The sequence below is a fragment of the Coregonus lavaretus genome (assembly GCF_964263955.1).
Source record: "Coregonus lavaretus genome assembly, chromosome: 25".
NCBI lineage: Eukaryota > Metazoa > Chordata > Actinopteri > Salmoniformes > Salmonidae > Coregonus > Coregonus lavaretus.
Window position 1 is genome coordinate 20,764,328 of NC_140012.1, and position 19,558 is coordinate 20,783,885.

Below are 19,558 nucleotides of genomic sequence, written 5' to 3' on the forward strand. Positions count from 1 at the left end.
GTTTGCCAGCTCCAGGTAGGCTACACAAGTGGTACATTGATTTGCAATGACTCCAGTGATATCGTCATTTCAATATACACTGCTCCAAAAAATAAAGGGAACACTAAAATAACACACCCTAGATCTGAATGAATGAAATAATCTTATTAAATACTTTTTTCTTTACATAGTTGAATGTGCTGACAACAAAATCACATAAAAATGATCAATGGAAATCAAATTTATCAACCCATGGAGGTCTGGATTTGGAGTCACCCTCAAAATTAAAGTGGAAAACCACACTACAGGCTGATCCAACTTTGATGTAATGTCCTTAAAACAAGTCAAAATGAGGCTCAGTAGTGTGTGTGGCCTCCACGTGCCTGTATGACCTGCCTACAACGCCTGGGCATGCTCCTGATGAGGTGGCGGATGGTCTCCTGAGGGATCTCCTCCCAGACCTGGACTAAAGCATCCGCCTACTCCTGGACAGTCTGTGGTGCAACGTGGCATTGGTGGATGGAGCGAGACATGATGTCCCAGATGTGCTCAATTGGATTCAGGTCTGGGGAACGGGCGGGCCAGTCCATAGCATCAATGCCTTCCTCTTGCAGGAACTGCTGACACACTCCAGCCACATGAGGTCTAGCATTGTCTTGCATTAGGAGGAACCCAGGGCCAACCGCACCAGCATATGGTCTCACAAGGGGTCTGAGGATCTCATCTCGGTACCTAATGGCAGTCAGGCTACCTCTGGCGAGCACATGGAGGGCTGTGCGGCCCCCCAAAGAAATGCCACCCCACACCATGACTGACCCACCGCCAAACCGGTCATGCTGGAGGATGTTGCAGGCAGCAGAACGTTCTCCAAGGCGTCTCCAGACTCTGTCATGTCTGTCACATGCTCAGTGTGCACCTGCTTTCATCTGTGAAGAGCACAGGGCGCCAGTGGCGAATTTGCCAATCTTGGTGTTCTCTGGCAAATGCCAAACGTCCTGCACGGTGTTGGGCTGTAAGCACAACCCCCACCTGTGGACGTCGGGTCCTCATACCACCCTTATGGAGTCTGTTTCTGACCGTTTGAGCAGACACATGCACATTTGTGGCCTGCTGGAGGTCATTTTGCAGGGCTCTGGCAGTGCTCCTCCTGCTCCTCCTTGCACAAAGGCGGAGGTAGCAGTCCTGCTGCTGGGTTGTTAACCTCCTACGGCCTCCTCCACGTCTCCTGATGTACTGGCCTGTCTCCTGGTAGCGCCTCCGTGCTCTGGACACTACGCTGACAGACACAGCAAACCTTCTTGCCACGGCTCGCATTGATGTGCCATCCTAGATGAGCTGCACTACCTGAGCCACTTGTGTGGGTTGTAGACTCCGTCTCATGCTACCACTAGAGTGAAAGCACCGCCATCATTCAAAAGTGACCAAAACATCAGCCAGGAAGCATAGGAACTGAGAAGTGGTCTGTGGTCACCACATGCAAAACCAGTCCTTTATTGGGGGTGTCTTGCTAATTGCCTATAATTTCCACCTGTTGTCTATTCCATTTGCACAACAGCATGTGACATTTATTGTCAATCAGTGTTGCTTCCTAAGTGGACAGTTTGATTTCACAGAAGTGTGATTGACTTGGAGTTACATTGTGTTGTTTAAGTGTTCCCTTTATTTTTTTGAGCAGTGTATTTTTAAGATAATCTTTGAAAACTAACAATCACCTAAATAAAAACTAGACAGTCAGGGAGAATCTGAAATTCCAAAAATGGCATGGCATGGGACCCCATTGATTTTGTTATAATGTTTGAGTCACACAGATAGCAAAAGAACAAGGCATAGGCTATGGCAAAATTTGTATAATTGCAGGAAATTATATTTTCTGAAAAAACTGACAATTCTCTGTCCCATGGCAAAATGTGTAGAATTGCAGGAAATTAGCTTTGAAACTGCAATTTTTCTCTCAGCCCCATGACAAAATGAATTTGTAGAATTGCAGGAAACTAGCTTTAAAACTGTAAAATGTTCTCTCTGCCCCAAGGCAAAATGTGTAGAAATGCAGGAAATGTGCTTTAAAACAAAATGTGTTTGTTTCTGTGGCCAAGCGGAGGGCCTCTAATACCGGGCCTTTGCACTACACACCAGCCAGGGTCAATAGAAGAAACCACCTTCACCAGCACGTGTCTAAAGCACAGGCCTACTGCTGACCCACAGTTCATCTACTCAACCAGCTCTCAAGACAACGTCTACATTAGAGGAACACTGTAACATTGAAGGGAATGGAATAAGTTATTCTGCAATTTATGTCACGTCGTTCGCGCCTGCTGCTCCCTCGCTCACGTGACTCAGCCAATAGCTGTTGTGCTCTCTCAACTCTCTCACACACACATACATACATACCCCTCCGGCCCTCCCCACCACTCACTCACAGTAATAGCCTGCCTCAGCAGCAGGTCTTTCTTCCGGGTTACGTCTATGCTGATTGGATGATAACATGAGCTACAGTTTATCCACCCCCTCATGATAAAAATGTAGAGGCAACAATGTAGCAATATTTATAACAACTTGTCTCGGATATTTTAATAACACAAACTCATAGAAGAAGAAAAAAAACGCATCTCAATCATTTGTGATTTTAAGAGTGTGTTACAGTACTAGAATATAGTCATTGATTTATACCGAAAGTGGGAGGAAAAAAAACGTTTTCACATGGCGCGTGATGCACGCAAAGAGTTTTACGCATGCGCCCTTGATTGACCGGGGCTCAATGGAGTCACTCATGTTTTCTTATAGCACAATGGTCACGAATTCTGAAGTGAAGCGGTCTGGAAAACCGGTCTCGAACCCCCGACTAATTTCTACATCAGCGGGTCTTGTGACAGAAACCGTCGCGGAGTCGCATATTGTCCATTGTAGCCTTTCAGTGGTATCGTAATTGCTCCAGATATTGTTGAGTAAACATTGCTACATATTACCCTGGCTCAAACTCCCCCTCTCTCCTTTACGCAACAGCTTGAAAGGTGTCTAAAGTCATTTGTATAAAGGCAGAATAGTAGAAAACGTCCACCCGGTGAGTGAGTGAGTGAGTGAGTGCAGTGATGTAATAAATACATGTATTTATTGATATATTATATTTTACTAATACATTAACTCTTTTTTTTTTTTACTGTATCCTTTTTTTGTTTTAGTTTGAATCAAATATTACAGACAATCGACGTCATTGAGTCCAATAATTGCCAAGAACATAAAAGATACACACAAAAAATGACTTATAAGATAATTCGTTATAATATTGGACTTTAGGCAAGCTTTTCTTATTATTTAGTAGTTTCAGAGACTCAATTGAAACAAATTCTCTCAAAAACACTTTAAAGCAGGGGGTTGATTAAAAAAAATAAAAAATGGTTTTGTGGATATAACATTTATCAACCAAAATCATGACATTAGTTCTACATTTCAAAGAGTTCAGAGTACTGTCAAAAAAGGTAAAAATATTTTTGCATATATCCCGAGTGGCGCAGCGGTCTAAGGCACTGCATCTCAGTGCTTGAGGCGTCATTACAGACCCCCTGGTTCGATTCCAGGCTGTATCATAGCCGGCGATGATTGGGAGTCCCATAGGGCGGCGCACAATTGGCCCAGTGTCGTCCGGGTTTGGCCGGTGTAGGCCGTCATTGTAAATATGAATTTGTTCTTAACTGACTTGCCTAGTTAAATAAAGGTACATTTTTTTTTTTTTTTTTTTACATTTTACTCAGTATGTACTCCTCCATATCTCTCCAAAATCTAATAGTGTTAGAACAACTGTAAAACAAATGTGTCAGCGTTGCAGGTTCATCGTTGTCATCAATGTCTGTAAACCTTTACACCATTGTGTTGGAGGGGTACATATTGTGCAAAAATATTTAGGTGCACCTCTCTTATCTTATTAGAAATACAAAATTTTAAGGGACAAAGCCAAGACTTTCACCCCTGAATGTCTGATAGTTGTGAATTAAAAAAGGATTTCCCTCTGTGTGATCTTTCTTTTGCTATAAAACTATTCTCTTTATGTGTTTATGTGTACACTTGGGACTTTTGATATAAATACCATTAATAAATAGACTAGGTTATATTCTAAGTGTATCTTGAAAACGCATATTACTTTTCATTAGATGGGAAATACCTGAGGGAATAGCATTAACCACAGAGCGATATTCTTTGTATGTGACAGAAAAGGCTTTGACTCTTAAAAAGACCTCATAACTTAACGTTTGGCCACCACTATCAAACATGTCACCAAAAAATATGATATTTTCTCTATCCAATGTTGCATAAAAATACTTTTGTTTTTAAATAGTGATATTACCATTATTCCACAGAATAGCTTTGAGGCGAAAAGTCATGCTCAAAACATAATTTCCATGCCATAGTGCTTGCTGATAACATTTTGATAATTTAATGTTGTTATTAAAGATTCAGGAGATTCTATGCAGTCTTTCAACCACTTAATCTTAAAGGTATTATTCATATCCACAAAATCCAATAACTCAAAACCTCCTCCTGCCTTGGTTGCAGAGAGAACTTACTTTTTTTAAGGTGATGATATATGTTTTTCCACACAGTTGGTAAATTAATTGTTAATCTTCTTACATGTGGATTCATGTACAAAAAGAGAGAGAGCTGGATAAACAAACTGAGATACACCCTCAGCCTTTGTTAAAAGAACCCTTCCTAACTAAAACATTTAATGGCTGATGATGGACCCTGGTATGGACGTCATAGGTTATCTGAGCCATGCCAGACATTGCACATTTGTTGCCAAGCAAGGAATGTTTTTCTCCCGCCTCCAATTACTGTTTAGTTAGAGATTTAAAACTACCAGAAAGCATAATCATAGATAATTAACCCTTACCAGGATATAAACAGCTAAATAAATTGCTGTTTATATTGGGTCCTGGTAATAGGCCTATATGTTCTCACAGAGGCTTCAGCCTTTATTTAGCAGTTATTATATAAATTATGATGATGAATGATGTATAATAATGATCTATTGTTATTTTTGTCTTTATTTACTGTATACTATGTACGCCAATTTTGAATACAGTAGCCTACTCAGAGGACACACACACAGATGACTTGGGGTTTGGGTCCATTCTTTGGATCTTCATCAACATAATAGTTATCATAGTGTACCTATGTAATAGCCTATACAAATAAAGCTTTATTGCCTGCCTATTGACACACTTGGTGCAATTATGTGTGCTTTGTTGTGATATGGAAGCTGTTTTGTCGGCAGTTTACCATCTTTATTATATGCTGCTGTAATAGGCTGCTTTTGAGATAAGAATAATGATCCTGATTGGTTAGGACAGGGTTAATGATGTAGAAGTTGGGTGGAGTTGAGTCACACATACACCCAAATACTAGCATTTTAGTTTGGATCGTACAGTAGTTGGCATGACAGTTGTCCAAGGAGAATGTGTAGAAGTGTTGTGAAGATTCCAGGTCTACTCCAGAGTTGGATGGCTACTGCAGAGTTAGGTCTACTGTTGAGTTGGATGGCTTACTGATCCTGCTCCTGTGTTTGTAAGAAATCCAACCCACAGCCATTTCACAGAAAAATGTCAGAAGTGAACATCGGAAGACGCAAGGAGAAGTGTGAGAACTGCACTAAACAGGTAAGCCCATGGAATGTTTGTGGTTTCACTGTGCAGTGTGGAAGTGTCTTTCTGCAACTGAAATTGTCTATCCAGTTGAATTTGTCCCAGTTGTTTGAGTGCATTACTTTTAGCATATTATAGTAAAAAAAAATATATTGTGTCCAATTCTAACCTTGAATAATTTATTGATTTGTTGGTTGATTGGTCATTTCCAGTGCAACAAGAAGCAGAGTGATGAAGGCATTAGCTCCCTTCCAGAGAAAGATGTAGCCAACAGAGAAGTCCCTGCCTCCTCCCATCTACTCAAGCAGCAGGTGTTGCTGAGTGCCTGTCTGTCCTGTGAGGGCTGTGTGTCCGAGGAGGAGAGCCTAAAGATCTCCCAACAGAACCTGGAGGAGATGGCCCGCGTCCTGGGCCTCAACAAGGTACTACTGGACCACTGACCAGGCTACCTGGGTCGTATTCAATAGGCACCAAATGGAAGAAAACAACTGAAACAGGGAGGGACTACCTGAATTTACCCAATAAGAACCGCTTTTTTTCCTTTTTCGTTGCAAAGGGTTTTGCTGAGGTGGTCCCTAATGAATGCAAACCTGGACACCTCACATGATTATCCTCCCTAAGCACTTGTGGACATCTGCGAGGCTTTGTGATGTCAATGCTTCAATAATAGCTAAAGAGACAAGGTTGTATATTGTCTGAGAGGAAAGAGGAACAATTGGGTTATCTTTGCTGTACTTAGTTTCCAGATCACCTCATGTCAGATTTGTTTTAATGTGTGTTGTTATTGCTCTTTTCTCTTTTCCTGGCATGCAGACTGATTGTTTGGTTTCAGTTTGTTTCTCTTCACTGAAATGTGTGGGGCATTCAGTGTTGACGCCAGGTAAATGGTCTCTTTCTTCTCGGCCAAAGTTTGACATGTCCCTCTCTCCCTCTTTTTATAATTGCAGAAGTGTGATGTGTCCAAACACAAGGTCCTGGTGGTGTCGGTGTGTCCCCAGTCTCTGCCTTTCTTCGCTGTCAAGTTTGGTCTGGACATTCCTGAGGCCACACGCAAACTTTGTGGCTTCCTCAAGAGCCTGGGTAAGTGAGCGTGTACAGTACCTATGTCTCTGTGTTGATTTGAACTGGGAATTCCAGACAAGCCCTGTAGTTTCTTCAAATGTCTTTGTGTGTGTGGTGAGAGAGAGAGTGTGATGTATGAGTGATTAGTAGAACACAGCGTGTGTATGTGAAATATAAGTGCGGTACATTCATTGGCATCTACCATACCAAAATAATCATTCTCTTCCTTTCGCTCTCACCCCCCTACCGCACCATCCCTTTCTGTCTGTAGGAGTGCAGTATGTGTTTGATACTACTCTAGCTGCAGGGTTCAGTATTCTGGAGAGCCAGAGAGACTTTGTCCAGAGGTACAGCAGGAGGCACCATGATAGCCACGCCCTACCCATGTTCACCTCCTCCTGTCCAGGTAATATTTACTCACTCTCCTCCTTCCTCCTCTTGTTCCTCCTCCTCCGCCTCCCCCCCCCCCCCCCCCCCGACCCTCTACACACACGCACACACACACACACACACACACACACACACACACACACACACACACACACACACACACACACACACACACACACACACCTGAGTATAAAATGTTAAGCAGCTTTGTTGTGTTTCAGTTTAACATTTGTGTGTGCTGTTTGAGGGAAGTGTAGTGGTATTAAGCTAAGGTTATTAAGGGTTGGACCTAGCTCCCAGTTGAAAGTAGAGATAGCAGAGCCGGGCTGGGAGGGAGAGATACAGACACAGCCTCACACCACTCCCTTCCCTGGAGATAGGCCCTTCAGGAGAGGAGTCGCTCTCCCTCTCTTGCTCTCTCATTCGCTCTCTCTTGCACTCGTTCTCCTTATGTTCTCTTTTTTTTCTGTTTCAGTCTTGCTCGCTCTACATCTTTCTCTGACCCCAACCCTTTAGATAATAAAACCATAAGCTTAGGACTCAAGTGAATTTCATTATTCTATTTCTGTTCAGGGTGGATCCGGTACGCTGAGCGTGTTCTGGGCAGTCTGGTCACTCCTCACATCTGTACGGCCAGGTCTCCTCAACAGATCATGGGCTGTCTGGTCAAAGACTATTTCACCAAACAACAGGTCAGCACTATTCGTGTGTTATAACAACCTATCCCATACAATTAAATGAAACTCATGAGAACATGTGAATAGTGATTGATGCCACACTATTCATGTGTTATAACCGTGTTACTCATCTCACACAACAGGTGAATAGTGTTTTATATGTGTCTGCTTTGTGTTTGTAGAAGCTGAGCCCAGACAAGCTTTACCATATCGTGGTGGCTCCATGCTTCGATAAGAAACTGGAGGCGGTGCGAGGGGAGTTCTACAACAGTCTCCTGGAGAGCAGAGACGTGGACTGTGTCCTCACATCAGGTACTATGCTCTCATTACCTCTACAGTGCATTCGGAAAGTATTCACACCCCTTGACTTTTTCCACATTTTGTTACGTTACAGACTTATTCTAAAACTGAATAAATAAACACACAATGCCCCATAATGACAAAGCAAAAACAGGTTTTTTAAAATGTTTGCAAATGTATTAAAAATATATATATTTACGTAAGTATTCAGACCCTTTGCTATGAGACTTGAAATTGAGCTGAGGTACATCCTCTTTCCATTGATCATCCTTGAGATGTTCCTACAACTTGATTGGAGTCCACCTGTGGTAAATTCAATTGATTGACATGATTTGGAAAGGCACACACCTGTCGATATAAGGTCCCACAGTTGACAGTGCATGTCAGAGCAAAAACCAAGCCATGACGTCGAAGGAATTGTCCTAAGAGGACCCCAAGAACACAGTGGCCTCCATCATTCTTAAATGGAAGAAGTTTGGAACCACCAAGACTCTACCTAGAACTGGCACGCCCAGCCAAACTGAGCAATCGGGGGAGAAGGGCCTTGGTCAGGGAGGTGACCAAAAACCCAATGGTCACTCTGACAGAGCTCCAGAGTTCCTCTGTGGAGTTGGGAGAACCTTCCAGAAGGACAACCATCTCTGCAGCACTCCACCAATCAGGCCTTTATGGTAGAGTGGCCAGTTCGGAAGCCACTCCTCAGTAAAAGGCACGATAGCCCGCTTAGAGTTTGCCAAAAGGCACCTAAAGGACTCGCAGACCATGAGAACCAAGATTGAACTCTTTGGCCTGAATACCAAGCGTCACGTCTGGAGGAAACCTGGCACCATCCCTACAGTGAAGCATGGTGGTGGCAGCATCATGCTGTGGGGATGTTGTTCAGCGGCAGGGACTGGGAGACTAGTCCGGATCGAAGGAAAGATGAACAAAGCAAAGTACAGAGAGATCCTTGATGAAAACCTGCTCCAGAGCGGACCTCAGACTGGGGCGAACATTCATCTTCCAACAGGACAACAACCCTAAGCACACAGCCAAGACAACCCAGGAGTGGCTTCCGGACAAGTCTCTGAATGTCCTTGAGTGGCCCAGCCAGAGCCCGGACTTTAACCCGATCGAACATCTCTGGAGATACCTGAAAATAGCTGTGCAGCGACGCTCCCCATCCAACCTGACAGAGCTTGAGAGGATCGGCAGAGAAGAATGGGAGAAACTCCCCAAATACAGGTGTGCCAAGCTTGTAGCGTCATACCCAAGAAGACTCAAGGCTGTAATCGCTGCCAAAGGTGCTTCAACAAAGTACTGAGTAAAGGGTCTGAAAACCTATGTAAATGTGATATTTCAGTTGTTTCTTTGGTATTTTTAGCAAAACAATCTAAAAACCTGTTTTTGCTTTGTCATTATGGTGTATTGTGTGTTTATTTAATCAATTTTAGAATAAGACTGTAACGTAACAAAATGTGGAAAAAGTCAAGGGGTCTGAATACTTTCTGAATGCACACTACCTTGATTACATAAGTATTCAATACATGTTAGTCACCTTTGGCAGCGATTACAGCTGTGAGTCTTTCTGGGTAAGTCTCTTAAGAGTTTTGCACACCTGGATTGTACAATATTGGCACATTATTCTTAAAAAAATTCTTCAAGATCTGTCAAGTTGGTTGTTGATCATTGCTAGACAGCCATTTTCAAGTCTTGCCATAGATTTGTAGGCTAATTTACGTCAAAACTGTAAGCAACTCCAGTGTATTAAAAAAATAATGTATGCACTCACTAACTGTAAGTCGCTCTGGATAAGAGCGTCTGCTAAATGACTAAAATGTAAATGAATATTTTGGCCTTGTGTTTTAGGTTATTGTGAAGGTAAATTTGTCTCCCAGTGTCTGTTGGAAAGCAGACTGAACCAGGTTTTTGCCTGTGCTTAGCTCCATTCCGTTTATTTTATCCTAAAAAACTCCCTAGTCCTTGCCGATGACAAGCAGCCACCACCATGCTGGAAAATATGAAGAGTGCTACTTGGTGATGTGTTGTGTTGGATTTGCCGCAAACATGACGCTTTGTATTCTGGACATAAAGTTTAATTTCTTTGCCACATTCTTTGCAGTTTTACTTCAGTCCCTTATTGCAAACAGGATGCATGTTTTGGAATATTTTTATTCTGTACAGGCTTTCTTCTTTTCATCCTCAGTTTTCTCCCATCACGGCCATTAAACTCTATGACTGTCCCTGAGCAGTTTCCTTGCTCTCCGGCAACCGAGTTAGGAAGGACGCCTGTATCTTTGTAGTGACTGTGTGTATTAATACACCATCCAAAGTGTAATTAATAACTTCAACATGCTCAAAGGAATATTCAATGTCTGCTTTTTTTACCCATCTACCAATAGGTGCCCTTCTTTGTGAGGCATTGGAAAACATCCCTGTTCTTTGTGGTTGAATATGTTTGAAATTCAATTCTCGACTGAGTGAGGTAGTCATTCAAAAATTATGTTCAACACTATTATTGCACACAGTCCATGCAACTTATTATGTGACTTGTTAAGCACATTTTTACCCCTGCACTTATTTAGGCTTACCATAACAAAGGGCTGTCACGCCCTGGCTCTGGGGACTCTTTAATGTTGAGCCAGGGTGTTAGTTTCTATGTTTTGTGTTTCTATGTTGGCCGGGGTGCTTCTCAATCAGAGGCAACGTGAATCAGCTGTTGCTTGTTGTCTCTGATTGGGAACCATACTTAGGTAGTCGTTTGGCATTTGTGTGGTGTGGTATCTTGTTCCGTGTTGGTTTGTTTGTTAAACCGAGGACTTCACGTTTCGTTTTGTCGTTTTTGTTCGTTGTGTAAGTACTCTAATAAAAGATGTACGCATTCCACGCTGCGCCTTGGCCCGTTTCTTCAAATGATGAGCGTGACAGAAGATACCACCTCGACTGGGTCAAGCAGCGTGAAGAGGAGAGAGGTTGGACTTGGGAGCAGAGGAGGGAGAGTCTGGCGAGAGCCATGGAGGCCATATCCACGGGGGAGAGACAAGCCCAATACATTTTTAGGGGGGGGCTCACACCGTGGACGACGGGGCTGCTGGAGGCAGATAAGGGGCGAGTTTGTGGACAAGGAGAGAAGGCCACCGGGTTACGGGAGCCATTGGTGATTAGAGGGAAGGAAAGTGTAGAGGCACGGCGAGAGGTACTGAAGTGTGTTGCCAGTCCGGTCCGGCCCGTTCCTGATCCCCGTATAAGGCCAGTGGTGTGTGTTCCCAGTGCGGTCCGGCCTGTTCCTGTCCCTCGCACCAAGCCTGTGATGCACGTCGCCAGCCCGGCCCGGCCTGTTCCTGCCCCTCGCACCAAGCCAATGGTGCGCGTCGCCGGCCCGGCCTGTTCCTGCCCCTCGCACCAAGCCTATGGTGCGCGTCGCCAGCTCGGCCCGGCCTGTTCCTGCCCCTCGCACCAAGCCAATGGTGCGCGTCGCCAGCCCGGCCCGGCCCGGCCCGGCCTGTTCCTGCCCCTCGCACCAAGCCTATGGTGCGCGTCGCCAGCCCGGCCCGGCCTGTTCCTGCCCCTCGCACCAAGCCAATGGTGCGCGTCGCCAGTCCGGTCCGGCCTGTTCCTGCTCCCCGCACCAAGTCAATGGTGCGCGTCGCAAGCCCGGCCCGGCCTGTTCCTGCTCCCCGCACCAAGCCTGTGGTGCGCGTCGTCAGCCCGGTCCGGCCTGTTCGCTTCGTCAGCCCGGTTCGGCCCGTCCCTGCTCCCCGCACCAAGCCAATGGTGCGCGTCGTCAGCCCGGTCCGGCCCGTCCCTGCTTCCCGCACCAAGCCTGTGGTGCGCGTCGTCAGTCCGGCACAGCCCGTGCCCGTTTCACAGGTGCCTGGTCAGGTACCGGTCAGCTGCTCCACACCGGAGCCTAAGCAATCCGTTCCACCGATGTCCAGTCCAGCTCCAGCCAGCGGGACCAGACCAGGGGCACTACGGGGGGGTTGTTAGAGGGTGGGGGTCACGCCCGGAGCCGGATCCGCCGCTGAGGTGGAATGCCCACCCGGTCCCTCCCCTGTGGTGTTTGGTTGGCGCGGTCGCAGTCCGCGCCTTTGGGGGGGGGGTACTGTCACGCCCTGGCTCTGGGGACTCTTTAATGTTGAGCCAGGGTGTTCGTTTCTATGTTTTGTGTTTCTATGTTGGCCGGGGTGGTTCTCAATCAGAGGCAACGTGAATCAGCTGTTGCTTGTTGTCTCTGATTGGGAACCATACTTAGGTAGTCGTTTGGCATTTGTGTGGTGTGGTATCTTGTTCCGTGTTGGTTTGTTTGTTAAACCGAGGACTTCACGTTTCGTTTTGTCGTTTTTGTTCGTTGTGTAAGTACTCTAATAAAAGATGTACGCATTCCACGCTGCGCCTTGGCCCGTTTCTTCAAATGACGATCGTGACAAGGGCTTGAATAGTTATTGACTCAAGACATTTCAGCTTTTCATGTGTAATTAATTTCCAAAGAATTCAAAAACGTAATTCCAATTTGACATTATGGGGTATTGTGTGTAGGCCAGTGACACAAAATCTAAATTTCATCAATTTTAAATTCAGGCTGTAACACAACAGAATGTGGAAAAAGTCAAGGGTTGTGAATACTTTCTGAAGTCACTGTATATCTATCCTCTCTACCTCTTTCTTTCTCTCTCTCTCTCTTTTCATCAACCACTTTCTTCCTGTCATCATTTACAGCCTCTACCTCTCACAGGATGTAACTCGATGCATCATGCCAGCTATACTTTCAGTTCCCTGTCTCCAAGACCTAGACCCACTTCATTTCCCCCCTCTCTAAACCCAGAAATGGAGGAACATCAGACAGTGAGGCATATCATTCATGTTTATACTGTAAACCTGTAGGTTTAGGCTTTATAAGTTGTCCGTTGTTTAATGTAAGACTGTGAATCTGTGTGTGTTCCAGGGGAGGTGTTCCACATGATGGAGCAGATGAAGGTGTCATTAGCAGATCTGGACCCCGTCCCTCTAGACCACGTGTGAGTGTTTCACTTTTCACTGGCCTCTCATCAGGAAGTTTGTGTCAGTGCTCAATGTGGGGCTCATTGCTCAGTGAAGCGGTGATCTGTGTGTGCGTGTGTATGTGTAGGTGTGTGTACATGTGTGTACGCCCCTAGGCTTTGGAATGGTCTGCCAGAGGAGATCAGGCTTGCAGATTCAGTGCCTCTGTTCAAATCCCTGCTGAAGACACACTTTTATAAAGATGCTTTTAATGTAGGATTTCAATGTAGGATTTTAATTAGTTATCTTTTTTCATTATCCTTCCTCCTAATCAAATCAAATGAAGCTTTATTTATACAGCACATTTCAGACATGAAATGCAACACAATGTGGTTTACAGGAATCAACAAATAAAAACACTGAAAAGAAAAGCTGAAATATTTACTACACAACAAACATAAGATAAAAAACAAAATAATGACAAACTGAACAACTAAAAAGCACCCTGAGGAAAAGCAAAGCTAAAAAGATGTGTTTTAAGATCTCTTTTAAAAATGTCCACAGTTTCAGCCCCCCTCAGGTTCTCTGGCATGGTATTCCAGAGGCTGACTCTCCATGCCTCTTGGTCCTAGGCTTTGGGGATAATTAAAAGGCCAGTGCCAGAGGACCTGAGGGACCTACTGGGTACATAACATAAATGTCTGACATGTATTGGGGTGCACAATCGTGGATTGATTTAAAAAACAATAGAATAATCTTAAAATGAATTCTAAAACTCACAGGCAGCCAGTGCAGAGACCTTAAAACCGGTGTAATGTGTGCTCACCGTCTGGTCTTGGTCAGTACCCATGCTGCAGCATTCTGTGTGTTTTGCAGTTGACCAATGGCTTTCTTGGGTAGACCAGACAGGAGAGCATTGCAGTAGTCAAGCCTGCTTGTAATAAAAGCATGGATGAGTCTCTCTGTATCAGCCTGAGAGAGAAACGGCCGCACCATGGCAATGTTCCTCAGGTGGTAAAAAGCTATTTTGGTCACATTCCTAATGTTTGATTCAAAATGTAGTTCAGAATCTAAAATAACACCTAGGTTTTTTACCTGGTGTTTTATCTTTATTGCCCATGAATAACATATATAAACTGAACAGTACCGGAACCAAAATCTAACCTTGTGGAACGCCACGTGATAAGTATTTTCTCTGAGTTATGTTGGGTGACAAAAAACTCTTGACCGGTTAAATAGGTCCTAAACCAATTTAGAACTGGACCAGAGAGGCCAACCCACCTCTCCAGTCTGTCCAGAAGGACATAATGGTTAACAGTGTCGAATGCAGCACTTAAATCTAAGAGAAATTTGAAAAATACAGTTGGTACTTAAAAAATCTGTCTGGACACCCAGTTTCTCCAGAATTTTGCTTAAGAATGAAAGGTTGGAGATTGGCCGAAAATTGCTAAGAACTGAATAATCTACACTGCACAAAAAAATAAAGGGATCACTTAAACAACACAATGTAACTCCAAGTCAATCACACTTCTGTGAAATCAAACTGTCCACTTAGGAAGCAACACTGATTGACAATAAATGTCACATGCTGTTGTGCAAATGGAATAGACAACAGGTGGAAATTATAGGCAATTAGCAAGACACCCCCAATAAAGGACTGGTTTTGCAGGTGGTGACCACAGACCACTTCTCAGTTCCTATGCTTCCTGGCTGATGTTTTGGTCACTTTTGAATGCTGGCGGTGCTTTCACTCTAGTGGTAGCATGAGACGGAGTCTACAACCCACACAAGTGGCTCAGGTAGTGCAGCTCATCCAGGATGGCACATCAATGCGAGCTGTGGCAAGAAGGTTTGCTGTGTCTGTCAGCGTAGTGTCCAGAGCATGGAGGCACTACCAGGAGACAGGCCAGTACATCAGGAGACGTGGAGGAGGGCAAAAACCCAGCAGCAGGACTGCTACCTCCGCCTTTGTGCAAGGAGGAGCAGGAGGAACACTGCCAGAGCCCTGCAAAATGACCTCCAGCAGGCCACAAATGTGCACGTGTCTGCTCAAACGGTCAGAAACAGACTCCATGAGGGTGGTATGAGGGCCCGACGTCCACAGGTGGGGGTTGTGCTTACAGCCCAACACCGTGCAGGACGTTTGGCATTTGCCAGAGAACACCAAGATTGGCAAATTCGCCACTGGCGCCCTGTGCTCTTCACAGATGAAAGCAGGTTCACACTGAGCACATGTGACAGACGTGACAGAGTCTAGAGACGCCGTGGAGAACGTTCTGCTGCCTGCAACATCCTCCAGCATGACCGGTTTGGCGGTGGGTCAGTCATGGTGTGGGGTGGCATTTCTTTGGGGGGCCGCACATCCCTCCATGTGCTCGCCAGAGGTAGCCTGACTGCCATTAGGTACCGAGATGAGATCCTCAGACCCCTTGTGAGACCATATGCTGGTGCGGTTGGCCCTGGGTTCCTCCTAATGCAAGACAATGCTAGACCTCATGTGGCTGGATTGTGTCAGCAGTTCCTGCAAGAGGAAGGCATTGATGCTATGGACTGGCCCGCCCGTTCCCCAGACCTGAATCCATTTGAGCACATCTGGGACATCATGTCTCGCTCCATCCACCAATGCCACGTTGCACCACAGACTGTCCAGGAGTTGGCGGATGCTTTAGTCCAGGTCTGGGAGGAGATCCCTCAGGAGACCATCCGCCACCTCATCAGGAGCATGCCCAGGCGTTGTAGGGAGGTCATACAGGCACGTGGAGGCCACACACACTACTGTGCCTCATTTTGACTTGTTTTAAGGACATTACATCAAAGTTGGATCAGCCTGTAGTGTGGTTTTCCACTTTAATTTTGAGGGTGACTCCAAATCCAGACCTCCATGGGTTGATAAATTTGATTTCCATTGATAATTTTTGTGTGATTTTGTTGTCAGCACATTCAACTATGTAAAGAAAAAAGTATTTAATAAGATTATTTCATTCATTCAGATCTAGGATGTGTTATTTTAGTGTTCCCTTTATTTTTTTGAGCAGTGTAGATTTTGTTTCTTTGTTAGTACTTCTATTTTATTATTTTATGATGTGAAGTACTTTTTTACTTGTATTGAAAAGTGCTATACAAATAGTTATTATTATTATTATTATTATTATTATTATGCGTGTGTACGTGTGTCTGTGAGTGTATTTCTGTGTGTTAGGTTCAGTGACTCAGAGTGTGTAACGTTCTCCTCCATCTCCATGTTAGCCTGGGTGAGGCGGGGGACCCAGCCTTGGTGAGACACCAGGGCAGAGGATCGGAGGGCTTCCTGGAACACATCTTCAAATACGCTGCATCTGAACTGTTTGGTCTGGATGTAGAGGAGATCACATACAAGACTCTCAGGTAAGGTGGGAGGAGGGGAGAGAGGGATGACCGGGAGAGAGAGAAAGATTGAAGACCTTGAACTGAGAAAGATGGCAAGGGAGGGATGAGAGCAGAGAGGGGTAGAAAAGGGGGTAGAGGAAGCAGGCTGTAAAAGAGGGAGTGAATTTAAATATCCCATCTCCCTCTCATTCTGTCTCCCCCTCCCTTCCTTCCTCTAGGAACCGTGACTTCCAGGAGGTGTGTCTGGAGCGGGAAGGGGAGGTGCTGCTGCAGTTTGCATCCGTCTATGGCTTCAGGAACATCCAGACCCTGGTCCACCGCATGAGGAAAGGACACGTCCCCTACCAATTGGTGGAAGTGCTCTCCTGCCCAGGAGGTAACCCATTGGCCCAGCCACCTCAGTCACATCTACTTCCTAGTTCTGGTTTGGTTTTGGGTAAATGTGACGAGGCAATTGTGAAAACCTGTTTGTGTTAGAAATTCTTGCGCAAACCATTTTTTTTACAATTGAGTAACCCCAGATTAGGCTGCCAGTGAACTTAAATCCACAGGTGCGAGTCTAAAAAATGTAACTGAGGAAGCTGAATTCATGTAGAAACTACAGTAGAAATGTAGTGTGATCTTTATTGTCCCAATGAATGTTGACCCTTCATTCTCCCATCTTCTCTCTCTCGCCACTCTTCTATTCTCTCCCCCATCTCCCCTCTCTCTCCCCAGGTTGTATGAGTGGTCGTGGGCAGGCGCAGGGAGAGACAGGAGGTCGGGTGGACAAGGCCTTGGTTCAGCAGATGGAGGAGGCCTACAGCAGTCTACCAGTCAGGCTGCCTGACACCAACCCTGTCCTACACATACTCTACCAGGACTGGCTGGAGGGACAGGACTCAACGCACACAAACACACTCCTACACACACAGTACACACAGCAGAGCCCCAGCCAGACATGGACACACACACAGCCCCCGCACATACAGTGGTGAGACACACACACACCTCTCGTACACACCCACACACACAGAAAACTCAAACACACCTCAACATCCAAAAGCCCAATATGAGGGGTATCAGGACCTTGGGGCATCACTGACCCTTTCTCTTCTAAGGACCACTGCAATGGTTCCCATATGTACCATTGTATAGGCGGGGAGGGCCAGAGGACCTGGATGTTGCTTTTGTGGTCCTTTGCACCCTGCCTAAAGAATAATCTATGGAAAATACTGGACCAATATATCCCAGAAAGACTTGATTCTGAATTTACTTAAATCTGCCACAAGGTGGAGCTGTTGTTCCATCTATTTCACTGCTCTAGACCGCTGTGGAGGCTGGTCCACTGTGCTCTCACACCATGGAGGGGAAACGAAGCTATGGGAAAATGACACTAGTGCCAAATATGTGGGCTCGATTCCAGAGGGAATCAATTATGTGACGGACCACAACATTTAATCCAGAGGCACACATTTGCATTTAATCTGCCAGCCAAAGGAGCAATAACCAGTTAACGTGTACTGAATGTTAAGCCTGTAAGTAGGTCTAGATGCCTTAGTAGTAATGCATTTCAGAGGGGTAAAAATATCCAAAATGTTCAACATAAAACCAGGTGTACTTGTTTCAACTGTGAAATGTATATGTTATTTTGTCTCCTGTGATTCCAAAATGCTAAATGATCAATCAATTGCTAGATCTTCTCACTAAAAATGCTGATAGTGCTGTTGTGACTGCCATTTGCATTGCATGTGTTCATCCATGTCATAATCACTGCAACCATCTTGGCCTTATTATGGCCATATGATATATAATCAGGGCCATGGGTTTTACCTGACCAGGAAAAACTCCTGATTCAGACTATTTAGATGCACCTTAAGTGTAGCTAGCTCTTCAAAGTGGTACAAAACAACTTTTAATTTGTCTTGACCTTTTAAGTTTAATGTTTTGTTCGTGTTCAAACACACAATCTGTAATTCGAACAATAACAATAATTTGGTAAACAGCTGAGGGATAGGGATGGAGAAATGTAACCACTCTCAAATTCATAGACAGAGCTTTTGAGACTTACCATTTATGATTTCAAAATTATAATTTTAACCATAACAAATCAAATTGTATTTGCCAAATGCTTTGTAAACAACAGGTGTAGACTAACAGTGAAATGCTAACTTACGTGTCCTTTTCCAACAATGCTTAGTTAAAGATATAAAATAAAACACGAGGAATGAATACACAGTGAATAACAATAATGTTTTGTTTATATTTACATTGTTTTAGAAACAAATTAATATATTTAGGGTTCTGATGGGGTACGACAGTTGATCTAAGCTCATGAGGCATTTATAAGTAGTATATTTTTCAAGTCCAAATATGAGTGTACCAATCACAGATTGTCCCTTTTAAGGTTATTGTTTTATTTTACCAGTGTCACACATGTTGAGCATTAAAACAATTCTAACCTGGAAATCAGTCTGATTTGAATTCATTCTGAAATGGGACTGGGAATATATCCCTCTCGCTCTTGCTCTTGCTCTTGCTCTCGCTCTCGCTCTCGCTCTCGCTCTCGCTCTCGCTCTCGCTCTCTCTCTCTCTCTCTCTCTCTCTCTCTCTCTCTCTCTCTCTCTCTCTCTCTCTCTCTCTCTCTCTCTCTCTCTCTCTCTCTCTCTCTCTCTCTCTCTCTCTCTCTCTCTCTCTCTCTCTCTCTCTCTCTCTCTCTCTCTCTCTCTCTCTCTCTCGCGCACTCTCTCTAGAATGCTTTAGACTCTAGATCCTAGAATTTTGAAAATGTGTGGAAAACACATCAAATCATCCACCTCTGTTCTGACAAAGATAAAGGGATGCAAAGGTTGCATTTTAGTAGTGCAGGCTGGGGCTCTTTCACCTCTGTAAACTATAGTTTCAAGTTTTAATGTCACATGCACAAGTACAGTTTCTTGCAAACTCAAAACCCCAAAATGCAATAATCAATAACAATGTATTACTAGAAAATAAACACGAGAAATAAGAATAGGAAATATGAAATACACAATTAAGTAAGTAAGTAAGCATATTATATACAGGAAATATTTAAAAATCATATCCATTACCATATTTACATGTGCAGGGATACTGGGGTGATGGAAGTAGATATGTATAGGGGTAAGGGGACAAGGCAACAGGATATAAGATAAACAGAGTAGCAGCAGCTTGCATGTGAGTGGGTGTGTAGAG

General features: G+C 44.5%; 1 protein-coding gene across 1 annotated transcript; it reads left to right on the top strand.

Moving 5' to 3' along the window:
• Positions 1–2,713: 2,713 nt before the first annotated feature.
• Positions 2,714–18,577, top strand: LOC311100575 (nuclear prelamin A recognition factor-like). Its single transcript, XM_084141482.1, has 11 exons — positions 2,714–3,037; positions 5,541–5,627; positions 5,825–6,034; positions 6,560–6,692; positions 6,946–7,080; positions 7,638–7,756; positions 7,924–8,053; positions 12,966–13,038; positions 16,247–16,384; positions 16,585–16,742; positions 17,084–18,577. Exons 2-11 carry the CDS (start codon positions 5,571–5,573, stop codon positions 17,341–17,343), a joined length of 1,413 nt encoding a protein of 470 aa, XP_083997608.1. The 5' UTR covers positions 2,714–3,037; positions 5,541–5,570; the 3' UTR covers positions 17,344–18,577.
• The last annotated feature ends 981 nt before the right edge of the window (positions 18,578–19,558 follow it).

Coding starts and splice junctions, on each gene's coding strand:
- LOC311100575 (XM_084141482.1), top strand. CDS start 5,571: ATGTCAGAAGTGAACATCGGAAGACGCAAGGAGAAGTGTGAGAACTGC. Junction 5,628..5,824: donor GTGAGAACTGCACTAAACAG/GTAAGCCCATGG, acceptor GGTCATTTCCAG/TGCAACAAGAAGCAGAGTGA. Junction 8,054..12,965: donor GGACTGTGTCCTCACATCAG/GTACTATGCTCT, acceptor TGTGTGTTCCAG/GGGAGGTGTTCCACATGATG.